The sequence below is a fragment of the Phyllostomus discolor genome, chromosome 5 (assembly GCF_004126475.2).
Source record: "Phyllostomus discolor isolate MPI-MPIP mPhyDis1 chromosome 5, mPhyDis1.pri.v3, whole genome shotgun sequence".
NCBI classification, from domain to species: domain Eukaryota; kingdom Metazoa; phylum Chordata; class Mammalia; order Chiroptera; family Phyllostomidae; genus Phyllostomus; species Phyllostomus discolor.
Window position 1 is genome coordinate 10,841,001 of NC_040907.2, and position 25,034 is coordinate 10,866,034.

General features: G+C 53.0%; 1 protein-coding gene across 4 annotated transcripts; it reads left to right on the forward strand.

Annotated features, from left to right (window-relative positions):
* Positions 1 to 1,819: 1,819 nt before the first annotated feature.
* KLHDC7A (kelch domain containing 7A) lies at positions 1,820 to 20,466 on the forward strand. Of its 4 annotated transcripts, XM_036025392.1 has the most exons (3): positions 1,827 to 5,359; positions 17,194 to 17,204; positions 20,455 to 20,466. In XM_036025392.1, the coding sequence occupies exon 1, from the start codon at positions 2,506 to 2,508 to the stop codon at positions 4,909 to 4,911; it is 2,406 nt and encodes an 801-aa protein (XP_035881285.1). In that variant the 5' UTR covers positions 1,827 to 2,505; the 3' UTR covers positions 4,912 to 5,359; positions 17,194 to 17,204; positions 20,455 to 20,466. The 4 variants fall into 4 exon arrangements, with proteins under 4 accessions (XP_035881286.1, XP_035881287.1, XP_028368828.1 ...); XM_036025393.1 differs by lacking the exons at positions 17,194 to 17,204; positions 20,455 to 20,466 and adding an exon at positions 15,420 to 15,470 and having other exon boundaries at positions 1,820 to 4,808; XM_036025394.1 differs by lacking the exons at positions 17,194 to 17,204; positions 20,455 to 20,466 and adding an exon at positions 5,560 to 8,954 and having other exon boundaries at positions 1,822 to 4,808.
* The last annotated feature ends 4,568 nt before the right edge of the window (positions 20,467 to 25,034 follow it).

Here is a 25,034-nt window from a genome sequence, read left to right on the forward strand (position 1 = left end):
GCCCCCCAAGCCCTGCTGCCACCCCGGGAACACATCGTTTTTATTTCCCTTCCTGTCTCGCCCTCTGCTTCCCAGAGGAAGACGCATGGGCCACGCAGCCACTGACGCCCGGTTATTAGTGGAGACACTGTCCTTCGCAACCTCAAGGGAAGTGTGACAGTGGCCCATCCCTCTGAGCCTCAGGCTCCTCTCCGGATCACCAGGAAATGAGGTGACTTTGTTATGCAAAGTGTCCTGGCCTCCGTGCCCTCGCCCTGTGGCTCACCTCTGAGATCCAGGGAGCAAACTGCTCACCCCACCCAGGTGCAGAGGAATCGGCAGATCCCTAGAAAAGCTGAAAAGCTGACCCACTGCATATTCCTAGACCCGCTGAAATCCCCTGAGCGCATGGTTAGAAAACAGGGATTTCCTGGCAGCCACCCAAACCTCCTGAATCTGTGTGGGGCGGGGAGGGGAAACCTGCCTTTCTAACAAACACCGCCAGAGTCTCCGTCCCTGAGGAACTCGGAGTCACTGTCTGGACCGTGATGGGGAGACGGGAAACCCTGCCGCCAGTCACCGGTGGTGGGACAGGCCGGGGAGGCCTGACTTCCGGAGAAATGCCACCTGTTTCAGTCTGTTTGCAAGCAAACAGACATAACCTTGGGGCGGCCATAGAATGGGGGTGACAATTGTATCTTTCCCCCAAAATCACTGAGCGTTAGATGAGAATCATCCAGCGTGCCCACCCCCGCTGTGCCCACGGAAAGACACGGTGCATGTTGGCTGTCGTCCTGGTTGTTCCTGCTCACACCCAGACCCCGGGGGACTCAGCCTCCAGCAGGAGGAGAACAGAGTGCACTTTGACCCGTGGCCCGTGGCAGAGGCTGAAAGAGGAGCAGAGAAGGACGAGAGACCCAGAGAAGCAGAAGATAATCCTGGGAGGGTACAGGTGCCGGGGAGGAGGCGTGGGAAGGCCCAGCCTCTGAGCGGACTCTGTGGGGCTGGAGGGATGCGGCCGGGGAAGACAAGGAGAGTCGGCCGGAGCCCCAGCCCCCAGCCGGGCACGTGAGACAGCCCGCAGGAGATGAACGGGAAGAGTAAACTGAGGCTGGAGCGGTGGGAGCTGTGAACGCAGGCGCACATCAGGATTTCCGCCTGGCCAAGGCTCAGAGCCAAATGCCTCCCCAGCCTGTGTTTCCTTCGGCTCACAGAGTCAGTTTGAGTCTCATGTTTTAATGAGACGCCATCGATTGGAAATCAGGAAGGATCACATCGCTACCGAGAGTAAGTATCTCTGGGACAGTGGGTTCTGGCTATGGGGGGCCGGCCCACCGGGCACCATCACACAGTGGGGCCTCGATTTCCCTGCCCCGTCCCTGTAGGGGGCACAGGTTTGACCTCCAGATCCTGGCCTTTGGGGACCCCGAGAGCACAATTAGATCTGTGCTTCAGGAGGTCCAGCTGACGATGATTAATAGAGAGGCTGATGTCACCAGTGACAGTCACTGAGCTCGCACGAGGTAGAGCTCAGCCCTGCAAGCGTCACACACATTAACCCCGTTTGTTCTCACCACGACGACCTTAGGAGGCTTGTGTGCGGCTACCCCCGTTTTTCAGAGGAGAACACTGAGGCACAGAGAGGTGAGGCCACTTGCCTAATGCCACACAGCTGGTAAGGGGCAGAGCCAGTGGTCTGGCTCTGGCACCCGCAGCCCTAGGGGATGGTTTGAGCGAGTCTCTCTCGGCCTCTCGTCCAATGGGGGTGTCTGGCCTGGAGGGCGAGAAGATGCCCCACGTCTGCCCCGGCTCTGGGTGTGGTGCCAAGTGTTTTCCCCAGGCTCTCTCAGAATGTCCAGTTCTCTCCGTCAGGGGGCAGCTGTGCTGAAAGGGCCGGGTCAGGTGGCTTGGCCGAGGTCCCGGCTCAGCCTCCCCTGCTGCTAAATGCAGGCCCCAGCCCCCACTGCGGGGGCCAGCAGACCCCCGCAGAAAGGAAACAGACCCAGGCGGGCCTCCTGCCGCACCTGCGGTGGCGCCACCTGTCCCACACTCGCCACGCCCAACCCGCCCAGCTCCGTCAATTTGCAAAAGAGAAAATAAAGCACACACACACACACACACACAAATAATAACCAACCCCACGCGTTTCCTAGCATCGGGTGACTGTTTGGTCAAGAGCTTCCTCCCTCTTCATGGGCCAGCTGGACACTCTGGACATCCTCTAGCCACTGCGGCCTCAGGTGGCTAGGTGCAAGTTCAGCCACCCAGGCTGACCCCCCCCCCACCCCCCACCAGGGAAAGCACTGAAGGATCCTAGGAGGCCAGCGTGGAGATCTGCCAGCTGGGGCTCCGGGGGGCCGCCCTCTGCCAGCTCAAAGTCACCTTTGCTTCAACTCCTCCGCGGGCCAGCCAGAGCCGGCCCAGAACCTCCTCCTCTCAGCTCAGCAGGAACAAGGAACCGGCTCCCATTGGGTAATTATTAATCAGATTCTTGAGATTCCTCAGCCCCAGGTTGGCTTGGGAAACATGCTCCCTGGAGGAGGAGGAGGAGCCGAGGCCCAGGACTGGCATTTGGACATGCAGCTGACCGGCAAGGTGGTGCTGTCCGCCGCCGCCCTGCTCCTGGTGACCGCAGCCTACAGGCTGTACAAGTCGAGGCCTGCCCGGGCCCCGCTGTGGGACAGGAACACCAAGGCCAAGGCTGAGGAGGAGGCAGAAGGCTCCAGACAGCCTGAAGTCCAGGGGGCTGCTCCTGGGGCGCCCCGCTGGGGGCTGAGACGCCGGAGGGAGAGCAAGGAACCGGGAGCACCACTGCCGGGCTGCGGCTGGGACAGTCGGAGGGGCTCCCAAGTCCTGGCAACAGCAGCCTCTTCCAGTGACTCGGAAGCCGAAGGGGCTTGGGAGCCAGAGAGGACAGGCACTGGTGAGGATCTGAGCAGGCGGTGCCTGGAGTCTGGCCTGGCACCTCCCCGCTGCAGTGGCCAGGGAGCCGGAACAGCTGCTGGCAGTGAGTCCGAGCTGCCCCGCCGCCCCCAGCAGGGCAGTGAACCCAAAAGCTCCCCGCCTGGCCTGGCTGCGGTGGACGGCAGTGGTGTGGAGGGTGAGCCTGCCTCATGGTGGGAAGGTGGCCACCCCAAGCAGCCGGGGGCTGGGGCACAGGGGTCCCCACACCAGCCCTGGGCGGCCCACTCGGAAGACGAGAGTGACGTGAATAAGAGCTGGGTCGTCACTCGTGCGACAGGAGCGAGTGGGGAAGAGGCCGGGTCCCTGCAGGCTGCCTCGGACGTGGGCCTGGCCCTGCAGCAGCAGGAGGGAGCCACCAACTCCTCCTACACCTTCTTGTCGGTGGCCCAGGTTCGAGTCGAGGAGAACTTCATAAGGGAGAAGGCGGCAGGGACCGGGCCCAGGCTGCAGGGCAAGGTGTACGAGTACTACGTGCAATCTACCTCTCAGGCCACCTCCAGAGGCGGGCTGGCCCCCGGGGCAGCAGCCCTGGCCGGGGCTCCACCCGCTGTGCCAGGCCCCCTGGGAACAGGGGCCGTCCCCAGAGGCCACCACGATGACGGAGAAGGTGGAGCCCATCCAGCCGCCTCCTCCCAGCCTGTGCTGTCGCCCCCTGTGCGAGGCTTCAGCAGGAAGGAGAGCCTCCTTCAGATCGTGGAGAACCCGGAGCTTCAGCTGCAGCTCAACAGCTTCGGGAGCCCTGCTCCATCCTCCCCCGACCGGAGCGCCCCGCCCAGCGGCCCGGCAGCAGCCGGGCGGTCTGTGGAGTCCAGCTCAGCCGGAAGCAGCGGCAGCGGCGGGGAGCCCAACCTACAGCTGGTGGCGGGGACCAGTTTCTTCCACTTCCCTCTCACCTCCCCAGGTCCAGCCCCAGAGGTCCACCTGGATCTGGGAAATTGCTACGAGGTGCTGACCTTGGCCAAGCGGCAGAAGCTGGAGGCCCTGAAGGAGGCTGCCTACAAAGTGATGAGTGACAACTACCTCCAGGTCCTGCGCAGCCCAGACATCTATGGGCGCCTGAGCGGGGCAGAGAGGGAGCTGGTCCTTCGGCGACGGCTGCGGGGCCGCAAGCGCCTGGTGGTGGCCGACGTGTGCCCCCAGGAAGACTCTGGCCGCCTCTGTTGCTATGACGATGAGCAGGATGTCTGGCACCCGCTGACCCATCTGCCCCCGGAGGCTGTGTCCCGGGGCTGTGCCATCTGCAGTCTCTTCAACTACGTCTTCGTGGTGTCCGGTTGCCAGGGGGCCGGGGGCCGGCCCTCCAACCGAGTCTTCTGCTACAACCCTCTGACCGAGATCTGGAGCGAGGTGTGCCCGCTGAACCAGGCCCGGCCACACTGCCAGCTGGTGGCCCTGGACGGGCACCTGTACGCCATCGGGGGCGAGTGCCTGAACACAGTCGAGCGCTACGACCCGCGCCTGGACCGCTGGAACTTTGCCCCGCCACTCCCCAACGACACCTTCGCCCTGGCGCACACGGCCACGGCGTGTGCCGGGGACATCTTCGTCACGGGCGGCACGCTGCGCTACCTGCTGCTCCGCTTCTCCACGCGGGAGCAGCGCTGGCAGGTGGGCCCCGCGGCGGGCGGCAAGGACCGCACGGCCGAGATGGTGGCGGTCGGCGGCTTCCTCTACCGCTTCGACCTCAACCGCAGCCTGGGCATCGGCGTGTACCGCTGCAGCGCCAGCGCCCGCCTCTGGTACGAGTGCGCCACGTACCGGACGCCCTACCCCGACGCCTTCCAGTGCGCCGTGGTGGACAACCTCATCTACTGCGTGGGGCGCCGGCGCACGCTCCTCTTCCTGGCTGACCCCGTCTCCCCCAGGTTTGTGCCCAAGGAGCTGCGGAGCTTCCCCTCCCCCCAGGGCACCCTCCTGCCCACCGTCCTGGCCTTGCCCGGCCCCCACGTGCCTCAGACCAGGGTCTAGCCGCCTTCTGCTGGGCAGCCCCTGCCCGCGGCGGCTCCAGGGCCGTTTCTGGGAGATCAGGCGGCCAGGAATTGAGCCCCAGAAGGTGGATCCTAGTCCTCCCTCCTTCACTGGCTGGGGCTCTGGGGTGCGTCCGTGCTGTCCGTGGGCTGCTGGGGGCAAGCGGGAAAAGAGAACTCAGGACTGGGGTTCCGAGGCCAAGGGCAGCCGCTTCTGCAGGGCTGGCTTCAAGTCTGAATTCTGGGGGGGCTCCAGGACCCCAGCAAACTTCAGGGACACAACCTTATGACAACTGTGATTCCGGTGCCGGTTTACTGCCGTGACCCCTCAAGCTGACCCCACTGGAGATGGGCCCCTTCCTAAACATTGGCCCTAAGCCTCCACGGCCGAGGTTCCCAGAAGCACCTGGGACACAGGGGGAAGCAGTCAAGGGAGGTGGTTCAGGCAGGTGCCCGGGGCCACCCCAGGGGCCCAGCCAGAGGGACAGAAGGTGGGGGAAGTCACACAGTTAAAGCTGGAGGGCTTTCTTTCCTTTTTATTTTTTCTTTTCTTTTCTTTTTTTTCTTTTCTTTTCCTTCCTTTCTCTCTCTCCCCCTTTCCCTCTCTCTCTCTTTCTCTCTCTCTCTCTCTTTTTCTTTGTTTCTTCAGAGTAAATTAACCAAAGCCCACTTCAGTTCTCCTTATTACCTGGAATTCTAGCACGAGAAACCTCCATTTGTAGCAGCCATTTGACATTTGACAAGGGACATCTTCTCATAGGGGCCTGTTAGGGATATCGTCAGTCCTGAGGGAGGCAGGAGAAGGTGGTCCAAGGGCCACTGTCCCCCTGGGGCCCACTGACCCTCTCTCCACGTCTCAGAGCTCTTCATGGCACAGCTGCCCCAGGACCCCAGCCTCACACCCCAGGGGCGGGGAACAGCCTCCGCCGACCGGCCAACCCTTTCGGGCGGGTGAGAGCCAACGGCGTGGTCTGCCGTTCCTGCGCCATGTTGCCCCCTGGTCAGCACCAGACAGGAGAGGACCAGGGACGGGCAGGCCCAGGGTGGAGCTGGGGGACTGGAGGTGATGCATCAGGAAGCTGGGGTCTCCTTTGCCATCGGGTTTGGGAACTTCTCCAGGGGACGAGACCTCCAAACCCAGAAGTTCCCCGTTGCCCTGGAGGGAAGAGAGAGAGACTGGCCCCGTCTCTAACCACGGCCCTGCTCCATCCCCAAGGGAGAGGCTCACACAGACAGAGGAGCTGTCCAGCTCTTGGCCACAGCCGGGAGCCAGGGGGCAGACACTCCTCCCATGTGACAAGCAGCACGGAGGAAAGACGCAGAGATGGGGCGCACCACACCAGGGCTGACGGGTCAGAGATAAGGACGTTAAGGACGTCAGCGTCCCTCTCTTGGAAATGGAAAGGACCACTCATGCCCTTCTTCACGAGGACACAAACAAGAGCATCGGGAGAAAGTTCTTCCCGAGTTCCTGGGGGTCCGGGCAGGAGCTGGTGCTCCCCGCAGCTGCTTGGGCTGAGCCAGGGTCGGTCTGAAAGATGCAGGATGGGAACGGAGACGGAGAAGGAGCTCGGCCAGGACACAGGGCTTTCCGTGGGCCACATGGGGCCCGGGGCCCGGGGGGTGAAGCTGCTTAGTCTATTCCTAAACTGGAGGTTGAGAGAGGAAAGTAGCTAAGACTGGTGCCTGGGAGGAGTGGTCCCTCACCAAGGCTATGCTCAAGGTCAGAGCCAACACTCAGGCATGAACCTCCCAGGAACCCAGGAGACTGGGGGCTGCTGCCATGACATCACTAGGAGGTGGCATCGGCACGGTGGCGCCAGGCTGGGGTTTGCTTGGGAAGAGAACCCTGTGTGGGAGCTGGGGCAAGGGGAGCCAGATCCAGCCCCAGGGTCAGGGGCAGGTGAGGAGTCCGGTGGAGGACAAGCCCACTGCGTACTTATGGCAGGACAAGGGAAATGGTTCCAGGGACCAGGAGGCAAAGCTCCAGACACAGTGAGGGCAGCTGTGGTCTCCATGACCCCAGGGAGAGCTGGCTTTGGGTCCGGGCTGAGCTGGGAAGAAGGCGTGACATGCTGTCTCTGCCTCCCTCTGGTCCCCCCGACAGACGGCACTAACCGATTGTCACCCCTTTTCCTGTTGAGGCTTTCTCAGGGCCTCAGACGGGTCTCAGCACAGGGCCCGGCCATCGTCACCCATTAGAGCTGATGCATCTCTCATCTCTGGTGCTGGGTGAGGGATGAGCGTGGTCAGGGCCGCTGTGGCAGAGCAGGCAGTCCAGGGGCCACGACTGCCACCCGGAGCCCCGGAGGTCAGGGCTCGCTGACAGAAGGCTGCGGCCGGCCACCCTTCCTGGTGCTGGAGGCGCTGCAGCACCCTGCAGGGAGCCCTGCCCTGCAGGTGCGGGTTCTAATGGAGGAAAACAGGCAGTTTTGAAGAAATTGGTACAGTACATAAGTAAATAGGACCCGTGCTGCATCAGGGCCGTAGCGACGGAGAAGGCAACCCAGGGGGAGAGGGCGAGCAGGCCTTCCGATAAGATGACACCGAGCAGGGACCTGAATGGGAATCTGGGGAATTGCCTAGACCAGGGCCAGCTCAGGGCACGGGAAGCCATGCCACCCGAAGGCCCTTGTCACAAGGGCAGCAGAGTGCAGGTCTGCCCCCAGGAGGCCCAGCTCAGGGTGTGAAGGGGGCAGGAGCCCAGCCGTTCTGCCTGTCACGTCCGGGAGAGAATCCTGTCCCACTGACACCTGTAAAAGAGGGTCCTCACTTGGGGATACACGACGTTCCCGGGAGAGAAGCAGCGTTTGCACAGGTAGGGGCGAAAGCCAGAACAACGACCAGGACAACCACACAGACGCCACACCTGGACGTGTGGGTGCGTGCCAGCCGGCCCACGTGACCCCATGGGTTCCGGGGCTAGGACTTCCACTTGACCTTGTTTTTCAGCCTTGTCTGCCTACCTGGAGCCCTCAGCCTCCAAGTAGCCTCTATGTCAAATAAAGCTTCCCCCTGGGTCCTCGGGCCTGCTTGCCCCATAAGAGGTCTTTCTTCTTCAAGGAAAAAAAAATACCCTACGTCTGGTTTGCTTTCTGCGTGAGACTAACCATGCCATTACGGAAAAAAAAGAAAAATTGGAAAATGCAGAAAAGGATAAAAAAAATCTCCCCAATTAACCCCCGCCGTGGCGTGCGTCCCTCTGGTGTGGCTGGGCTTGACTTTCGCCTGCGTGTGATTATGCTGAGTATACAACTCAGTCGCTTCCTTTTTTCCACTTAGCGTTTGGAAATAAGCATTTCCCCGTGTTATTACAAGCCCTCGGTAAACAACACTTCAATAGTTGCACAATATTCCATCCAGCGGCTGTGCCATGGTTTATTTAACATTCCCCCCTCCTGGTGGGTCTGTAGATTTGTTTTTTTCTGTCACAAATAAAACGTCCGTTGTTTTCTTATTCCTCTCTGTCTGGGGCCTCTGTCAATATTTACAAGAGAAACCCAGCCTAGGTCTGGTCTGGAATAAGCAGGGTTGTCCAAACAACCATAGAAGCCACAGCCTTTGCCAGGGGTTAGGCCCAGGCCCCGCTCTGATAGGGCACGGGGCTGCCCTTGTAAGTGCCCCAGCCTGGACGGCCAGGCTCTCTGGAGGGGCCGCCCCAGGCTTCCCGCCCCGAGGTGCTCCTGGAGCCGGGATGTAAGACAGGGCCCGGGTCTTGCACAGCCACTGCACGAGAGGCTTTCTACGTGTCATCTCGTTGACCCTCCCTACACCCCATGTTACAGGTGACAAAACTGAAGCTCAGAGAGGACGGGAGACCTAGCCTTCATAGCAAGTTCAGGGACCCTCCGTGTCCTTAAAAGCGTACTGGAGCCAGACCCACTCTCAACATGGTAGACTTTCCATGCCCCTCTCGGGGGGCACGGGGGCCAGGAAGTTGGCATCAGCCGTCCCGTGGCTGCCCCCAAGGCCTTCTCCACCCACGCCAATCAAGTGTAGTCTATCCTTGAACTTGGAACTCAAATAAACTTTTCTGCAACTCTCTGATCCTCATGATCTGCATCTGTAAAATGGGCCTGCCACTACCGGCCCATCGTGGGTGTTATAAGAAGCAAGAGAATATGGGTAAAACACCCAGCCCAAGTTCTGCACTCAGGTCAGTCTTGGTGTCTTCTGCCAGTGGGGGGTGGGGCTGCCCGGGCCAGCTCCCTGGTGTCTGAGGTTTAAGCTGCAGGGCCCTGTCTGGCTTGACAAGGTCTGGGGTGTGCTCAAGTTACTGATGTTGTAGCTCATCCAGGCTCTGAGGCTCTGAGCCTCCAAGCCCCTCAGCTGGGGTGAGAATGGACCGGCTGCTGATGCGAGCTCCAGGCTCAAGGCAGGAAGCGCTTGCCCACAGCGAGCGCCGGCCACAGCGCAGCGGGGCGCCCATGCCGCTGAGAGCCGCACCGCGGGGAGCTGGGAAGCTCGAGCAGGCGCAGGGCCTCCTTCCTTTCACAGACTGGGAGGGGGAGCCACTCAGGGCCACTGAAAGGGGGGGTTAGATGGGTATAGCTACGGCAGGTGCCCAGCGCTGCCCGCCTTGGTCACCTTTCCCTGGGAGGACCTGGTGGCCCCAGGGTGGCCCGGGAGTCCCCTGGAGCTGCGGCTGGGAGGAGCCCCCCCACCCCCGGGCAGCTGGGAGGCTGCAGCAGAGAGAGGGAGGGGGGTGACACACGAAGGGAGGAGGTGCGCGTTCAGGGAGAGCAGACTCCGAGGGTGCGGAGGTTTCACCAGGAGCCGGAAGAAAGGCCAGCCGGCCTGCAGGAGCGTTTCTGCAAACAGCTCCCAGCCTCTGTTTTTTGAAAAGTGGGACATGGGTCAAAATAAAACAAAAAATGAAAAAGGGTGGTGTCTGGGTTGCCTTCTTGCCTGCGGGGAGGAAGGGGAGACTCGGGCCCTGTAACCAGAATAAGACCCCGGCGGCACCTGCACCGGGCTCCCTGCAGGTTGAATCCTCCCGGAGACATGCTGTCCGGAAGTGGTCACCCTCGCTGCAGAGGGGAGGGAACGAAGATAAGACATTTCACAAAAAATAAAAATTACTATTTCATACCTATTGTTCCAGCGACCATTTTATTATTAAAAAGGAAGGGACACATGTCATCTCTGTCATACCTCTGTTGAGCCGTCCCGACGCTAATGAGAGCTCTACTCATATGCTTTACCCTCACTTTACCCTCCAAACACCCACAGTACATGGCACAACTAGCCCAACTCCCCCCTTCCCCTCAGCTTCTCCACCCCCTGAATGCGGCTGTGGGACCCGCTTTAAAAAGCTGGGGTGTGGGGTGGACTCCCTTGTGGCTGTTAGAGACCTCGAGACAGTCTCCATGTGCACAAGCCGGGCTGGCCTGCTGGGTGATGAGTGACACGTGGCCCACATGCTCATGACCTTCCCCAGCCCGAGTCTCCACCCAGACTCTCCGAGCCATCATCGTCCCATTTTGCAGATGAAGTAGCGAAGGCTCAGAGGGCTCTCCCAGCTGTGACGTGAGTACGCATCCTTCAAGGCCTTGAAAATGCGGCCTCAGCTCCTCCGCACCGACACCCCCACCCGTGATCGGGCGCCCCACACTGCACACGAGACTCCTTCACCTGTCACTCCGCAGGTGTCCTGGGTGCCAGCACAGAGTGGCCACAGGGCGTGGCTCAGAGGAAGCCACAGCCACGCTGTATCCCTGTTTGGAATGTGCCATCGGGCACCGTGACCCGGTGTTGGCACTACCCAGCGGGCCTGCCTTCCTGTGTCCAAGCTAGGCAGCTCCCTGCCTTCCCTCTTTCCTCAAACAGCCCCTCTTCCCTCTGGCCCACGATAATGGGATGCAAAGCCCCCCGGTTCTTACAGTGCCGAGCACAACTGCTCTGATGAAACTGTTGGCACTCTCACGCTAACCAAGAGCCTTACCCGCTGCCCATGCAAGGGGCAGGCTGGCTCAGCCCAGGAGGAGCCCCCCAAGGAGCCTAACTGGCAGGGGTTGGTGGACAGACACCCAGGCTCCCTCCGCCCTCAGTGGACCACGCAGGCTCCCTGGGTAACCTCCCTTTAACCAAGCTCCTGCGTGCTCCCGGTCAGCTCTCCCCCTGCACCCCCTGTCCTTCGTGAGACAGGCGAGGAGTGGCTCCCCCTTGCCCCGTAAGCCCACGCCCTCTTAGGCTCCTTGGGGCTTCACTCTAGGGACGGTCCTGGTCCAGCACCAGCCAAGCCCCCTGTCTCCTGGGCGGTTAAAAGCAGATTCGAACAGGCTCTGGCCTCTCCCCATTGCGAAAGAAGAGCTTTTCTCACGATCGCTGATAAAGAAGAGCCCCGAATGCACTTCAGCAGGTTGGAAACACCACCCAAATATGATGCAGCTCTCTTTGTTACGAGTGTCACGGCGACGGGGTGCCTTTGTGCTCTCAAAGAGTTCATCTGAGCTTCTGAAGCTCTGTGGCTGTTTCCCCTGCGAGCCCATTTAGGCTATCCCGTTTGGCCATCTTTACTTCATAGAAAATACGAGGGTTAGCTTAACGTGGCCTCAATTTGAATCGTAACGCATCTTGAGTAGACTCTTAAAAAAAATAAAAGCCTCTTGTTACAGAAGGCTTCCCATCTGATCTGGAGGAGCCGCAATGTTGGGTTGTACTGAGGAGCGTTGAAACCCATGCCTGGCATCTCTCGGCCACTCGGTCTCATTCCCAATCCTGGTCTCTCCCTGCCCCACCTCCACGCTGGACCACACAGCAGGGGAGGAGGGGGGAGGGGGGAGGAGGATGGCAAATTTGGAAAATACCGGCCTCGGAAAAACCCAGGGAAGTGATGTTTTTCACACAAGTTGCCTTGTCTCTCTGAAACGTATTTTTATCATGGCAAAATATACCTCACGATGTTCACCATCACAACCACTTTAAAGCATACAATTCAGTGGCCTTGAGAACGTTCACCAGGCTGCGCGTCGGTTTCATCCGATTACAAAAGATACACAAACACATATTGTCAAACGCAGAATTGGAAAAGCATAGAGAAGTCCAAAGAAGACAGTAGAAATCACCCCCACTCAGGAATAATCGGTTATTATTTTGACTTCTTTATTTCCAGCCTCTTATTTCCAGTCTCTTATTTGTTATCCGTAATTTTTAAAATAATAAGTGGGGCCCCGGCCAGTGTGGCTCAGTTCACTGGGCCTCATCCTGCAGAGAGAAAGTTCTCTGGTTTGGTCCCCGGTCGGGACACGTGCCTGGGATGCGGTCCAGTCCCCAGCCGACTGAGGCTTCTCTGCCTCTCTTTCTCCCTCCCTTCCCCCCTCTAAAAAAATAAATACTTACATTTTAAAAGTAAAAATAAAAGTAAAAACTGGGGTCTTACTGTGAACTTGCAGTATAACTGACCTTTCCTTTTATCACTAATACCGTGACACTTTTGAGTTTTAAAAAAATACACCACCGGGTTTCTTTTTATTGTGGTAAAATGCACACAAGGGAAGATGCACCATTTTCACTAATTTAAAGTGTGCAGCTCAGAGGTAGTAAGTGCATTCGTATTGTGCCCCCGCCACCGCCACCTCCCTCTCCCCAGAGAACTCACCACCACCCCAAGGAGAAGCCGGTGCCCGCTGAACAGGAGCCAGCTCCCTCTGCCATCCCCCACTGGCCCCTGGTGAGTAGAAGTTTTCTCTAACTCTGGAAGGCACCCTTCACAAGTATAAAGAAGTTCTCTGTGCCTTCAGCACAGATAATTGGGAATGTGCCTTAAGCACAAAAGACACGGTGGTTTTCATTCATTTTGGAAAGTTCCGCAAACAATGCAGCACCCAGCTCCGCGGGATGCTTTGGGGCAAAACAATCAATAGCTCCTTTCTCAAAGACCCTCCCCGCCCCTCCTCCCCGCCACGCCAGGGGGAAAGACAAAGGGAAAAACACTCTCTGTTCTCCACAACTTCCTCCATCATCACCCCGAACTAATTACTTTTGGAGCTTTAACAACAATACAGTTTGGAAAAGGCAGAGGTGCGAAACCCGTTAACAACTGTGTTGTGTGGCGGGCCCTAATTACGCAGCGATGAGCTCGTGGAGCAGGGTGGGAGTGAGTCACTGTAATTACACAGCAATAACCTCTGCAGAGGTGTGCCCACACCCAGGACAGCATCGGCTGCAGTTAAGGAGCCTCGGGGTGCAGTGCACAGGGGATGAGCCAAAGAAGGCGTCTGGAGGGTTGAGAGACCAGGGCTCAGGCAGTAAACGGAAAGGTTGCCTTTCCTGGGGGCAGGGAGGTCGGACAGGGCGTGACGAGGCTAGCAAGTCAGCACAGCTTGACAGAGGCGAGTCCCCCCTCCTCCCCTTCAACATTTATAAGCTCCTACGCCCTGCAAGGTGCCAGGGGTGGGGTTGTGAACAGGTCAGCACGATCTCCTGGCGAAGCCAGGAGGGCACCAGTGACCAGCTCCCTAAACACAGGTGGCCTGGCAGGAACTCGGTGCAGGAAGCAAATGCACTGTGACGGAGAGAATCAGGAGGGACATATCTCATCATTCTCCAGATGGCTTCTTGGAGGAGGTGACATTTTAGCTGTGACATGAAAAATGAGAAGGACCTGGCTTGAAGGGAGAGAGGAAGAACATTCTGGAAGTGGGGGGGGGGGACCCAAGAGCAAGGGCCCTGTGCCGACCCCAGAAGCCAGGTTGGCCCCAGAGGCAGTGTGAGGCCAAGGCCAGCCAGGTCACACTGGGCAGTGTCACACTGTCCACTGTCAGCCACACTGAGAAGCTTGGATTTTACCCTCAGCTCGATGAGAAGCCCCAAAGGACATCTTGCTTTGTTTGTTAATAAGCCGTGTAACAGAAAAGTTGCAGGGGTTGTGCAGCGAAATCCCCTATACCCCTACCCTGTGCCCCTGTTATTAACACCTGATATTAGTAGGGCACCTGTACATTGTCGCAAGTGAGGACCCAACGCTGATATACTCTCACTCATTAAAGTTCATACTTTATTCAGATTTCCTAAAAGTTTACCCAACGTCCCTTTTCTGTCCCAGGATTCTGTCCAAGACGCTTTCCTTTCACAGGTCACCTCCCGAGGCTCCTCCTTCCTCTCGGTGGGGACGGTTTCCAGGCTCCCCTTGTTGCTGACGGCAGGAGGACTGGCCTGGTGTCTTGCAGACTGACCTGCAGCGTGCCTTTTGACCGATGCTTTTTTCACAGGTTATAGGCCACTCGCCCGGGATGATGGAAGGAAGTTCATGGAGGCAAAGGGCCATTCGAGCACATCCCATCCTATCAAGGGTACGCGCTATCAACAGGACTTGTAACTGTTGACTTTGACCCTGATGGCTGGCTGAGTTAGCATTTGTCAGGCTCCTCTGCTGCAAAGTTGCTCTGTTTTTGCTGTGGCCGTGCCCTGCCGTTCAGAAGGCGTCACTGTGTGGTGCACACTCAGGGGCGGGAAACCAGCTTCGCCTCCCTGGGGGGGCAGGGGGACTAGCTCCATATATTATTTGGAATTCTTCTGTCCGGGAGATTGGTCTCTTCCCCGGTTATTTCCCTATGTCAGTGTGGTCCCACAGATACTAACTGTGTTCTCTGGGTCACATTCCGATTCCACGTGGTGTATGTTGTTGCCCAGAGCATTCCCGCTTTGGCTACTGAGAGCATCTTCAGTTGATTCCTGGGCCCCTTCGATGTGCCTTCCCCCACTGGTTTTCTGAGCGTTTCCTTATTTCCTGGCACTCACACATTCCCAGCCCCATCCTAGAACCCAGCGTTCCTCCAAGGAGCCCCAGTTCCTTCCATTACAGAAGGGGGTCAGGAACCCAGGTTGGACCCCGGGTCTTCGGAGATTTCAAAGCACACGGGTGGTGTTACTGGATTTTCATTTTCAATGTGTCCCTCTGAACAGGCTGGTGGTGGGTGGCCAGAGGGGAAATGGAGACACCAGTGAGGAGGGGGCTGGGTCCCGTCGGTGAGAGGTGTGGGAACCCCCCCACCCCCGGGCCCTCAGAGTGAATGTGCAGATTACTTTAAAGATAGCTGATAGTATCGGGTGCGGAGAGAAGCCTTCTCAGAGCTTCCTTTATTTCACTAAAAGCCGAAACTTCTGGGAGTGAAACCCCCCCGTCTATGGGAGTTTTACGGTGTGAAAGGATGGAAGAGGCCGCCCGCACCTGCATAAACAAACATCATCGCAAATTTCCTTATCTCCCGTTTGTTCCCCTAGAAACCCATTTGTTCCTCCCATAAAAGCCTCTCGTCTCCTTTCCTTTCCCCAACTTCAGCCATTTAGCCAGCTACTTCTTTTGTGAGCTCCCATATGAATAAATTTTGTGGGGGTTTTTTCCCTTCCTGTTACTCTACCTTTTGTCAGTTGAGTTTGCAGGCTCCCAGGCACGGAGACAAGGGGTTCTCCTCCCCCTCTCGTCCCCTCCCTGGCCCACCTCTACCCCCGCCCCCTCTGGTACACTGCCTTTCTCTTCACTGTCCTGAATTGATTGCTTACGACCAGGAACCCTAGCCGATAGAGTTTGACAATGTCACCCTTGACCTCTACAGGGCACTCCTAGGAGAGAGGGTCCGGGCCCCCGGCTCTCACCCAGAGCCTACCACTGGGGCTGTGCTCGAGAAGCGCGCGTTGGGCCGGGACGTGAGCCGTCTGATGAACACGACAGTTGGCTGCCCGGTGGCGCACCACGCACGGGGCTGCGGGGGGCACCTTGTAACCCACTTAAGAAAATAAACTGTTTGCAAGTTCTCTCCCCGCACTCATGTGCAGGGAAACAATTAGTGTGCTAATTAAAACGGAGTCGTATCCGTTCGTTCAAGTAAGCCCAGCGGGACCTCCAGTTGGCAAGGTTTTGTTGGCACCGAGTTCAAGGTTCTCTGGTAGCAGGAAAAAAAAGTCGTTTTCCTTTCTCGTCACGAATGTTCAATACCTTCGGTGACTGCTGACTCCGCTGGCCCTCCGACCGCCGGTTTCTTGGGACCCAGGCTGGCAGGTGCGTGTCCATCGACACCCACATCCCAACTCAGACGAGTGAGAAATTGTCACCCTTCTCCAGGCCCGGCCTGGCCGGAGTGTGTCTGGGTCCATAAAGGAAGAGTCTGTTGCTCCAATTAATAGTATAAACAAGATTTCAGAAGGGAAGGTTTAACCTGCTTACAAAAACACACTGTTTTCCAGCAATTAGGACTGTTTGTACACAACGGATGGGCTAATTGCAGATAAGCCTTGTTCCTGCTTCGAGGAGGGATCCAGCAGGACCAGCGCTTGGCAACACTTCGCCGGCAGTGACTTAGTACCGTCAGTATCCCCACATGCTCTCGGAAGGAATAATGCAACAATTCACCGAAAGCAATCTCCTATATTCCGATTTCTGAGTAATTCTCTGTGATTCTCACTAGGCTTTCACGTCAGCACCCACGAAATGGGGGTGACGCTTATTTCATAGGGTTGTTGTGAGGAGCTCATGAGTGTGTCTATGCCCGTACATGGCAGCTAAACCACTCTGGTCTTCTCCCAGATCTGGTCAAATGAGGAGACAGGTTCTGGGCTCAGTGGCTGCTGGGGATGCCCAGGCATCCACTGACTGCTGCTGCGGCAGCCACTGAGGCGCACTCGGTATTCGCGGGAGTGAGATCCGCACCAGCCTGCCGTGAGTGCCCTGTGAAAGCTGGCGTACCTGTGGCACACCGAACCTCCCGTGCGTGCCCTCGGGTCGTACCAGTCCTGTTCCAGCAACGTCTGTTTGCTTGTCTTCTTCCGCATTCAATCTAAATCAACTTCTCCTTTTTATAGCTGCCCAGAATGAAAGTAACAACGCCTGTTTTCTTGTCTTTGAAATGGGAGGGGGAGGGGGAGGGTGGAGGCAGGAAGAGAGGGAGATTAGAGTTAACCACCGGAAGACTGTTGCAAGATGGACTTTGGCATTGCCAGACAAGGCATTCTGGATCAGCTGACCCGGTCTCGTGCCTCCTGCTATTGCCTTGTGTTGGGCCAAGCTGCCTGGATCCTTGATCCGAAAATTCTGCCAGAAGATAGATCACAAATAAGCCAGGCGGTGAGAGACAAATACCGTATGATCTCACCTTTAACGGGAATGTAATCAACAAAACAAACAAGCAAGCAAAATATAACCAAAGACACTGAAATGGAGAACAGGCTGACAGTGACCAGAGGGGAGAGGGGAGGGGAGGGGAGGGGGGAAGGGTTTGAAGGAAGAAGAGTAAAGGACACATGGACAATAACAAGGGAGGGGGTGGAGATGGGAGGGAGGGGGGAGGACTGGGAGGGGTGGGCTGGGATGGGGGTAAAGGGCAGAAAACTGTAGTTGAACAACCATTAAAATAAATAAATAAAAACAAGAAAACCTACAAGAAGAAGAAGGAAGAAGAGAGAAAAGATCACAAGTGAAGTCTCAGGCAGATGAGGATAGTATGGACCTCGATCCTTCAAACCGCTAACTCCTAAAATAACCCGTACAGTACAGGCCGAGTCAGAGGGACCCGGGTTCGAATCTTGATTCCCCCACTCACCAGCTCAGTGCCCCTCGTAAGGTCCCCATGAGATTAAATAAGACAGTGGGTATGAAGCACTCAGCACGGTGTCTGCCTCATAAAAAAAAATACACTTCATTTAGCTGCTGGAGAACTGGGAACGCCCAGGCCACACCCAACGTCAGGCTGCAGGCTTTCCGGCCGGTGTGCCCACGCGCCCGTCATCAGGTGAACCCCCAGCAGGGCCTTCTGCCTTCCGTCTCTCTCAGCGCAGTTTATACAGTCGGACAAATAAAACTCCGGTTTCTCTTGGGCACTCGACAGCTGACGCGGCTCCAGCACGGACACCGCGACGTGAGACGCTTTGTCTGATCAAGTGAAAGAAGGAAACTCATCTGGCTGACTGGTTTGCTGGCTGCTTTCTGCAAGCAACTCTCGCAAACAAGGAGAGGGGAAGAAATCTATATTTGAACTGACTTCTATAGAGTGCAGCCAGCCGGGACGCTGGCCAAATTTTCTAGGCTAAAAATGAGAAAGGATTCTTTTTTTTCTCTTGTCTGCAGGAAACTGTGGGGCTTCGGGCCCGTGAGCTTCATAGGGGTTGCACCTGGATCCCGCACTCTATTGGGGTGGAGGAGTCTCGGCCACCGTTTCAAATCTTTTTCTCGATGCCGTTAACATGACATTGTCTGTAAATGATTATTTACTGTATGTTTCCTGCTGAGATGACCATTTCACATGATAAGTGCCCCTTCCCATTGGCTGGTTTGGTTTTGTTCTATGTCTCTCCTTCCCCCCGACAGGCAGATGACTGAGAAGCTAAATGGTATGGGGGTACTGGTGGATTCATAATTCCCCCGAAAAGCAAAATGTGGGCAGCTGGTTTCTCCTTGTGGCCTTGGTCACACCTAGAATAAGAAAGAGTTTTGAAAGTTAGAGATGGAAGACTGAAAAAGAAGTACTATCCACTCTCCTGTTGGCCAGGACGAGTCATGGATGGTCAAGGAATCGGTCTACAGATAAGCCCTTTCTCTGCCCTTTCTTTGGCCGGCTCCCCACCCGGACATGTTGGGGCTGGGATTGGAACCACTGTGTGACCGAGGTATGGTTGCACCTGGCAAAAGGCAAATGCTTGTCTGCTGAGATGTAGTATCAGGGAGTCCAGAAAATTATGGACAGAAGTAAGTCACACTTATTTCTCTATGCGTTATGCACCCCCCTCAGTTTGTAGAGAATTTGGTAAGCAAGACCCTCTCAAAATCGTGTACCGGAAACCTTTGAATATGGCTCGCAAGCTCAGAACTCTGCTTAAGCACTGAGTTAAGGAACCTGCAAAGAGTTTGTGCCCTTACAAAAATCAATACCACGCCCCTGCCTTTGGTCCATGCCATTGGAGCAAAATGATGCAAATTCAATTCCACGCATCTTGCCTAAGAAGCCTCTGACAGCTAGGGCTGGGTGCGTGGCGTGTGTGTGCACGCACGTGCTTGGTAGCACATGAAGTACAGGAACAATAAATAGAAGACAGTGATGGCCCTCCAAAACTTACCACTGGAGCCTGCCGGTGTCTTTAAGATCCTCGAGGCCAAGACAACCAACAAATCCACACCACCTTCCTCTCTGGCAACCACAGAGGACCACCTTATGGAAGCACAGGCAGGAGGGACGAAAAAGTACACATAGTTTTGGGGACTGTTGGAGATATCATCCACTCCCTCCACCTCCTCCTCTACCACTTTCCCATGTCACTGGGGTAACCAACACATCGCTCACAACTCCCACGGGTACAGCAGCCAGGCAGCCGGAAGGTCAACGCTAATGAAAGATGCTATCTGGAAAACAAATGTCAAGCCAAGCTGACATAATTAGCTGTATTTGTGGTCCTTGAGGTTTGGCAAGTGAGGATAGGGTGGGAAGAGAGTTGGGGAAGGGGGGCATGCTCTTCCGAAGCTTCTGGAACAAAGAGAGCAATTTGGATGGTCTCCAGTTTGTGAGAGCAACTTTCCAAGCGGCTATCTAATTAGCGCCTGCCCGGATTCCAAGAGATGGCTGCACACAGCAAATAAACAGGGACGCCTGACTGCCCCTTAGCTCCAGCCCATGGACTTTCGGGATGTCGAAAGCTTCAGATTCATCCTTCATTGCCACTATTCCAATGCTAGAGGGTGTCCCCCCCCCAAAACAGTACCATTTGCATCACAGCTTAATAATGGTGTTGACATCCCAAATGCCCCCAGAGCCACTTAAGAAGAGTCATTAGTTCTCTGAAGTGGATGGAGAAACGAGAAACATATATATGGTAACAAATGTCCTTTCTATCTAGTTTTTCACTTCCCCATGAGCCAAATTTACTTCTGCATAATCTTAGGCAAGGAGATGAACCTGAACTAGCCTTGATGTCCTCACCTGTAAAGGCGGGTTAGTAACACACTCATCCTGAAGGACTGTGGTGGGAATCTATGACGAGGGTGTAGCATGGGAGAGGCTCAAGAAATGGTATGTAATGATGGTGACAGTAACAACGACAAGAATGATGCTTCTGCCGAGGATAATGAAGATGACGATGGTGATGGTGGTAATAGATGTACTTCCCTCTCAGTGGTTTGTTTCTGAGAGCAGGGAGAGCTCAACAATACAACACAAAGAGGGGCTGCTGGTTGATGAGCTCATGCCCTGGTGTTCATGGTACAATGAGGCATGATAATGATAATTACCATGTGCCGAGAATACGTTTTCAAAGCACTTTCACATGTGTTACCTTATTTGCACCAGCCTACTGCTCTGTGAAGCTCCTCTCATTTTCTGAAGTTTGCAGTTGAAAATGAAATGAGACTCAAAAAAAATTAAGAATCTTGACTAAGCTCCCATAACTGGTAACTAAAATAACTAGGTCTTGAACTTGAGCCATGAGACCACAAATCTGATATTCTTCCTGTGATGCACATTGTTGCCTTCCAAGCATTCCAGGGAGTGCGGGAAGAAGCTGCAGGCGTTGGCTGAGGTGGTCCCAGCACACGGAACTTATCCAAAGGGTGCTGGGAGACGAGACCTGGGACAGCGAGAGCGGACCTCCATGGCCATCGACATCGAATGCCCACTGTTTCAGCCTACAGGACAGACAGGATGTTGATATGAACTCAGTGACGAGCCAGAATTCTACAGTGCATTTAAAGAAGTTGTGTTTGTTATCCTTGCTGCGTTAACAAGCTACTCTGAAAGTTAGTGGCTTGAAATAACAGCCATTTTCTTTTCTCTTACAGTTCTGGAAGTTGAGCGGCCATAGGTAGCTCTTCTGCTCTGTGCAGTGTCACCTGGACTGCAGTTGTCTGAGGGGAAGTAAGTAGAAATGTCAAGCAAAAATGGCTCGCTCTGTGCCTGGCTGAGCTCTCAGCTGGAGAGCCTCCGTTCTCCTCCACGTGGCGTTTCCACGTGATGTGGGCTCCTCACAGCTGGGCAACTGGGTTCTGAAAGGGAGGATCTCAAGGGCTAGCACTACTAAGAGAGAAAAGAAAAGCTTCCAGTGCTCTTAAAACTCAAAATTCCCAGAACATTATGTCTGCTATATTCTATTGATCAGAGCAGTCACAGGGTTAGCCCATGTTTAAAGAGAAAGGAAATAGGCTGTATCTCATAATGTGAGAAGAGGCATGTGTATGGGGTGGGGGGGGAGTAGTGAAAGGGATTGATGATGGCCATCTTTGAGACTAGAAGCTGCATTGTATCATTTTCAAGCACAAATTACACTGAACTTGGGTTTCTGTAGTATTATCTTGTTAGAGTAATAAAAACAGTAATAGCTGCAACATATTAAGTGGATGTTATGCCCAGGTGATTTACATATCTATTCTCATCACAGGTAGAGATTACAGAGATTAAGGATTTGTCCAAGGCATCACACCCAGACACAAGAAGAAGGGCCATCCCTGCCTGGGTGTCCTTTCTAGAAGACAGAAAACTTTTCCTGGCAGCCTCCTTTCTCCACCAGCAGACATGCTGGTCTCTCCGTCTTTCTTGGCCAAGATGGCATTGTATGTTCATTTCTAAGCAAGTCACTGGTGAGGGGAGTGAGGTTATTATGAATGGGTGCTTGACATCTCCCACATCCTCTAAAACCCACCCATCCCCCTTCCTTGATAATATCCCACAATGGGGTATTAGAAAGCCAATGCACCCAACTTGTTTTTTTTAAGCCAGAATAACCCTGATACAGAAATTTGACAAGAATAGTAAAAAAAAGATTTTGAAACCATCCTCATACTTATGAGCATGAATGCAAACATTCTAAATAAAACATTGGCAAATGGAATCTAGCAGTATGTCTAAAATTGCAACACACCATGACTAAGTAGACTTTATCCCTGGAATGTAAAGATAATAATAATAGCTGACCTTCATCAGGGGTTCACTACGTGCCAGACACAGTTCTAACTTCCTTTTTAATATTTAGAACTAATGAGAATATACTCTTATGGTCTCAATTTTGAAAATGAAGAAATTGAAATACAGAGAAGAGATGTAAAATAACTTGCCCTTGAACTCAGCTAGGAACTTCCACATCAGAAAATCTATCAAGTAATTTATCACAGTAACAATTTAAGAAGAATAATCATTTTCTCATCCCAACAGATGCAGAAAATCATCAGAAAAAATTTAAAACTCATTTATGATTTTTTAAAAAATTATAGTTCTTACCTCTGAGAGTCTACTCCTCTGGTTTTAAAAGCAATAAAAGCACTAGCAAAAAAATTATCCAAATCAACTTTTTCAGAATCTTAAAGTAACTAAAAGCTAACAAGAATCCAATGATCATTTATTCATGAAAAAGAGCTGAATGTTGGAAAGATCAGTGAGGTTCATGTTGTTTTAACTTTCTCTATTTCCATTCTTTAATTTCTAGCTTCATGTCCTTGAAAATCAGCAGTCACAGGCCCTAGTAGCTATGTAAACCAGTCACTAGAAGGGCCACTATGGGCTGGGGCTCCTCATAAAGCTCCACCCCAAGAGTAGTGTCACTGTTTGACTTGTCTTGAACCTCCCTGCAAAAACCCTATTTGCAAGATTTATCATTATTTGACCTAACTCGGAGCCTGCTCAGTGGATAAAGCCCTAAGCCAGAGCATTTACCAAAAAAAAGTAGCAATTTTTTCCAAAGATGTATTTATTTGGTTTTTTTTAGAGAGATGGGAAGGGAAGGAGAAAGAGAAGGAGAGAAACAATGTGTGGTTGCCTCTCACGCATCCCCCACTGGGGGCCTGGCCCACAACCCAGGCATATACCCTGGCTGGGAATTGAACTGACAACCCTTTGGTTTGAAGGCCTGCATTCAATCCACTGAAATATACCAGCCAGGGCAAGAGTGGCAATTTTAGCTTTTCATATCACAGCTGCCTAAGGTGGTGACACCAACTGAGGCAAACAAGAGCCTGGCCAAAAAATATTAAAATAAAAATCTGAGGAATGGGATGCCCATAAGGGGCTTTGAAAACCTCTAACATATTCCTGAGAATCTAGAATACCACACATACGTATGGCTGTGCACGTGCCCGGGGAAAAAAAACAGAGAAGGTCCTAATCTCTCACCTCTGGATGACCTTGAGACCCTGAATAAGCAGAAAGTGAAGGCTAAAGCAGAGTTGTAAATTGCTGGAACACTAAAGGCACACAAAGAGTCCTTTGGCCAAGGGTAGAAGATTTATTGTTTCAAGGCAATTAAGATAATCTCTGTCCAATCATTAGCTGACCAATAAGCTAAATAAGCAGAGACTTCAGTGGCTATACATAACAGCAAACAAATTATATAATCAGTCCAAAAACATCACTAAACAAACAAGCAATGAGAGGGTGGGAAGAGCAATGACAATGAACTCTGGGGAGAAGGAGAAATCTGATTTCCAGAGTTCCACATTATGTTATTTAAAATGTTTAGTATTCAAAAAAATTTTCAAGACATGCAAAGAAACAGGAAAGTATGACCCATACACAAGGGGGGAAATCAATAAAAATGTTCCTAAAGATACCTAGATGTTGGACTTATTTGAAAAAGCACTTCAATCAGCTATTATAAATATGTTCAAAGAAGTAAATAAAATTATGTCCAAAGAATTAAAGGAAAGTGTGAGAACAAGGTATCATGAAACACAAAATATCAAAAGAGATATAAATTATAAAAACAACAGAATAGGTAATAAAGAGTTGAAAATTATAATTGAAAAAAAATTACCAGAAGGGCTCAGTATCAGATTTGTATTGACATAAGGAAGGACCAGGAAACTTGAAGACAGGTCAATTAAAATGATCCTGTCTGTGAAACAGACATCAGAAAGACTGAAGATAAATGACCAAGGTGGCAGAGATCTATGGGACACCATCAATCCTGCAAACATATGAGTAACAGAAGCCCCAGAAGGAGAGGAAAGATAAAAGAGAAAGAATATTTAAAAAACATCTAAATACTTAAAGATTATTTAAGTAAATAATGACAGAAAACTCAGATTTGTTTTTTTAAAAATTATCTACACGTCTAAGGAGCCCATAAACTCTAAATATGTTAAACACAAAAAGATCCACACCAATACATATCATACTCAAAGTTTCAAAAGACAAAGAGCAAATCTTGAAAGCAATAAGAAAGAAGCAACTCTTTACATAAAGGGGATCCTTAGTGAGATTAACAGCTGATTTCTCATCAGGAACCATACAGGCCACAAAGCAATGAGGTGACATATTTAAAATGCAGACAGAAAAAGACTGTCAACCAAGAATTCTATATTCAGGAAAACTATCTTTCAAAAATTAAGGAACATTAAAGCATCTCCAGATGAATTAACACAGAGAATTTGTCACTAGCAGACTAAAGAAATACTAACAAGAGCCCTTCAGGCTGAAATGAAAGGACACTAGACAGTGACTCAAATCCATGTGAAGAAACAAAGAGGACTGGTAAAGGTAACTGCATAAGTAAACATAAAAAATAGTATAAATGTATTCTTGGTAAGTCTCCTCTGATTTAAAAACCACCTACATAAAGAAATAATTATAAACTGTGTTGAAGAGATTATAATGTGTAAAGATGTAATCTACATGACAATAATAGCACAAAGGAGAGAATGGATATCTTGGAGCCAACTTTTTGCACACTATCTAAATTAAGTTGTTATTAACCTGAACTATATTGTCTTCATTTAAGACAAACCCAAAGGTCACAGGTTCGATTCCCAGTCACAGCACCTGCCTGGGTTGCAGGCCAGTGTTTCTCTCCCTCTCTTTCTCCATCCCTCCCCCTCCCTCTAAAAATAAATAATTAACATCTTTTAGAAAAAGATGTTAGTTGTAATACCCAGGGAAACTACTGAGAAAATAACTTTTAAAGTGTACTATAAAAGATTATTTCCCTTGCCTAAGGAGATATATCAGAAAAAGTATTGCTATCAGCAATGTCTGAGATCTTCCTGCCTATGTTTTCTTCTAGGAGTTTTATGGCTTTGGGTCTAACATTGAAGTCTTTAATCCACTTTGAGCTTATTCTTGTGTGTGGCATAGAAAGGTGGTCTATTTTCATTTTTTTCTGCATGTATCTATCCAATTTTCTCAACACCATTTATTGAATAAACTCTCTTTTGTCCATTGT

What these genes read in the sequence shown, in the direction of transcription:
- KLHDC7A (XM_028513027.2), top strand. Translation starts at nt 2,506, where the DNA reads ATGCTCCCTGGAGGAGGAGGAGGAGCCGAGGCCCAGGACTGGCATTTG.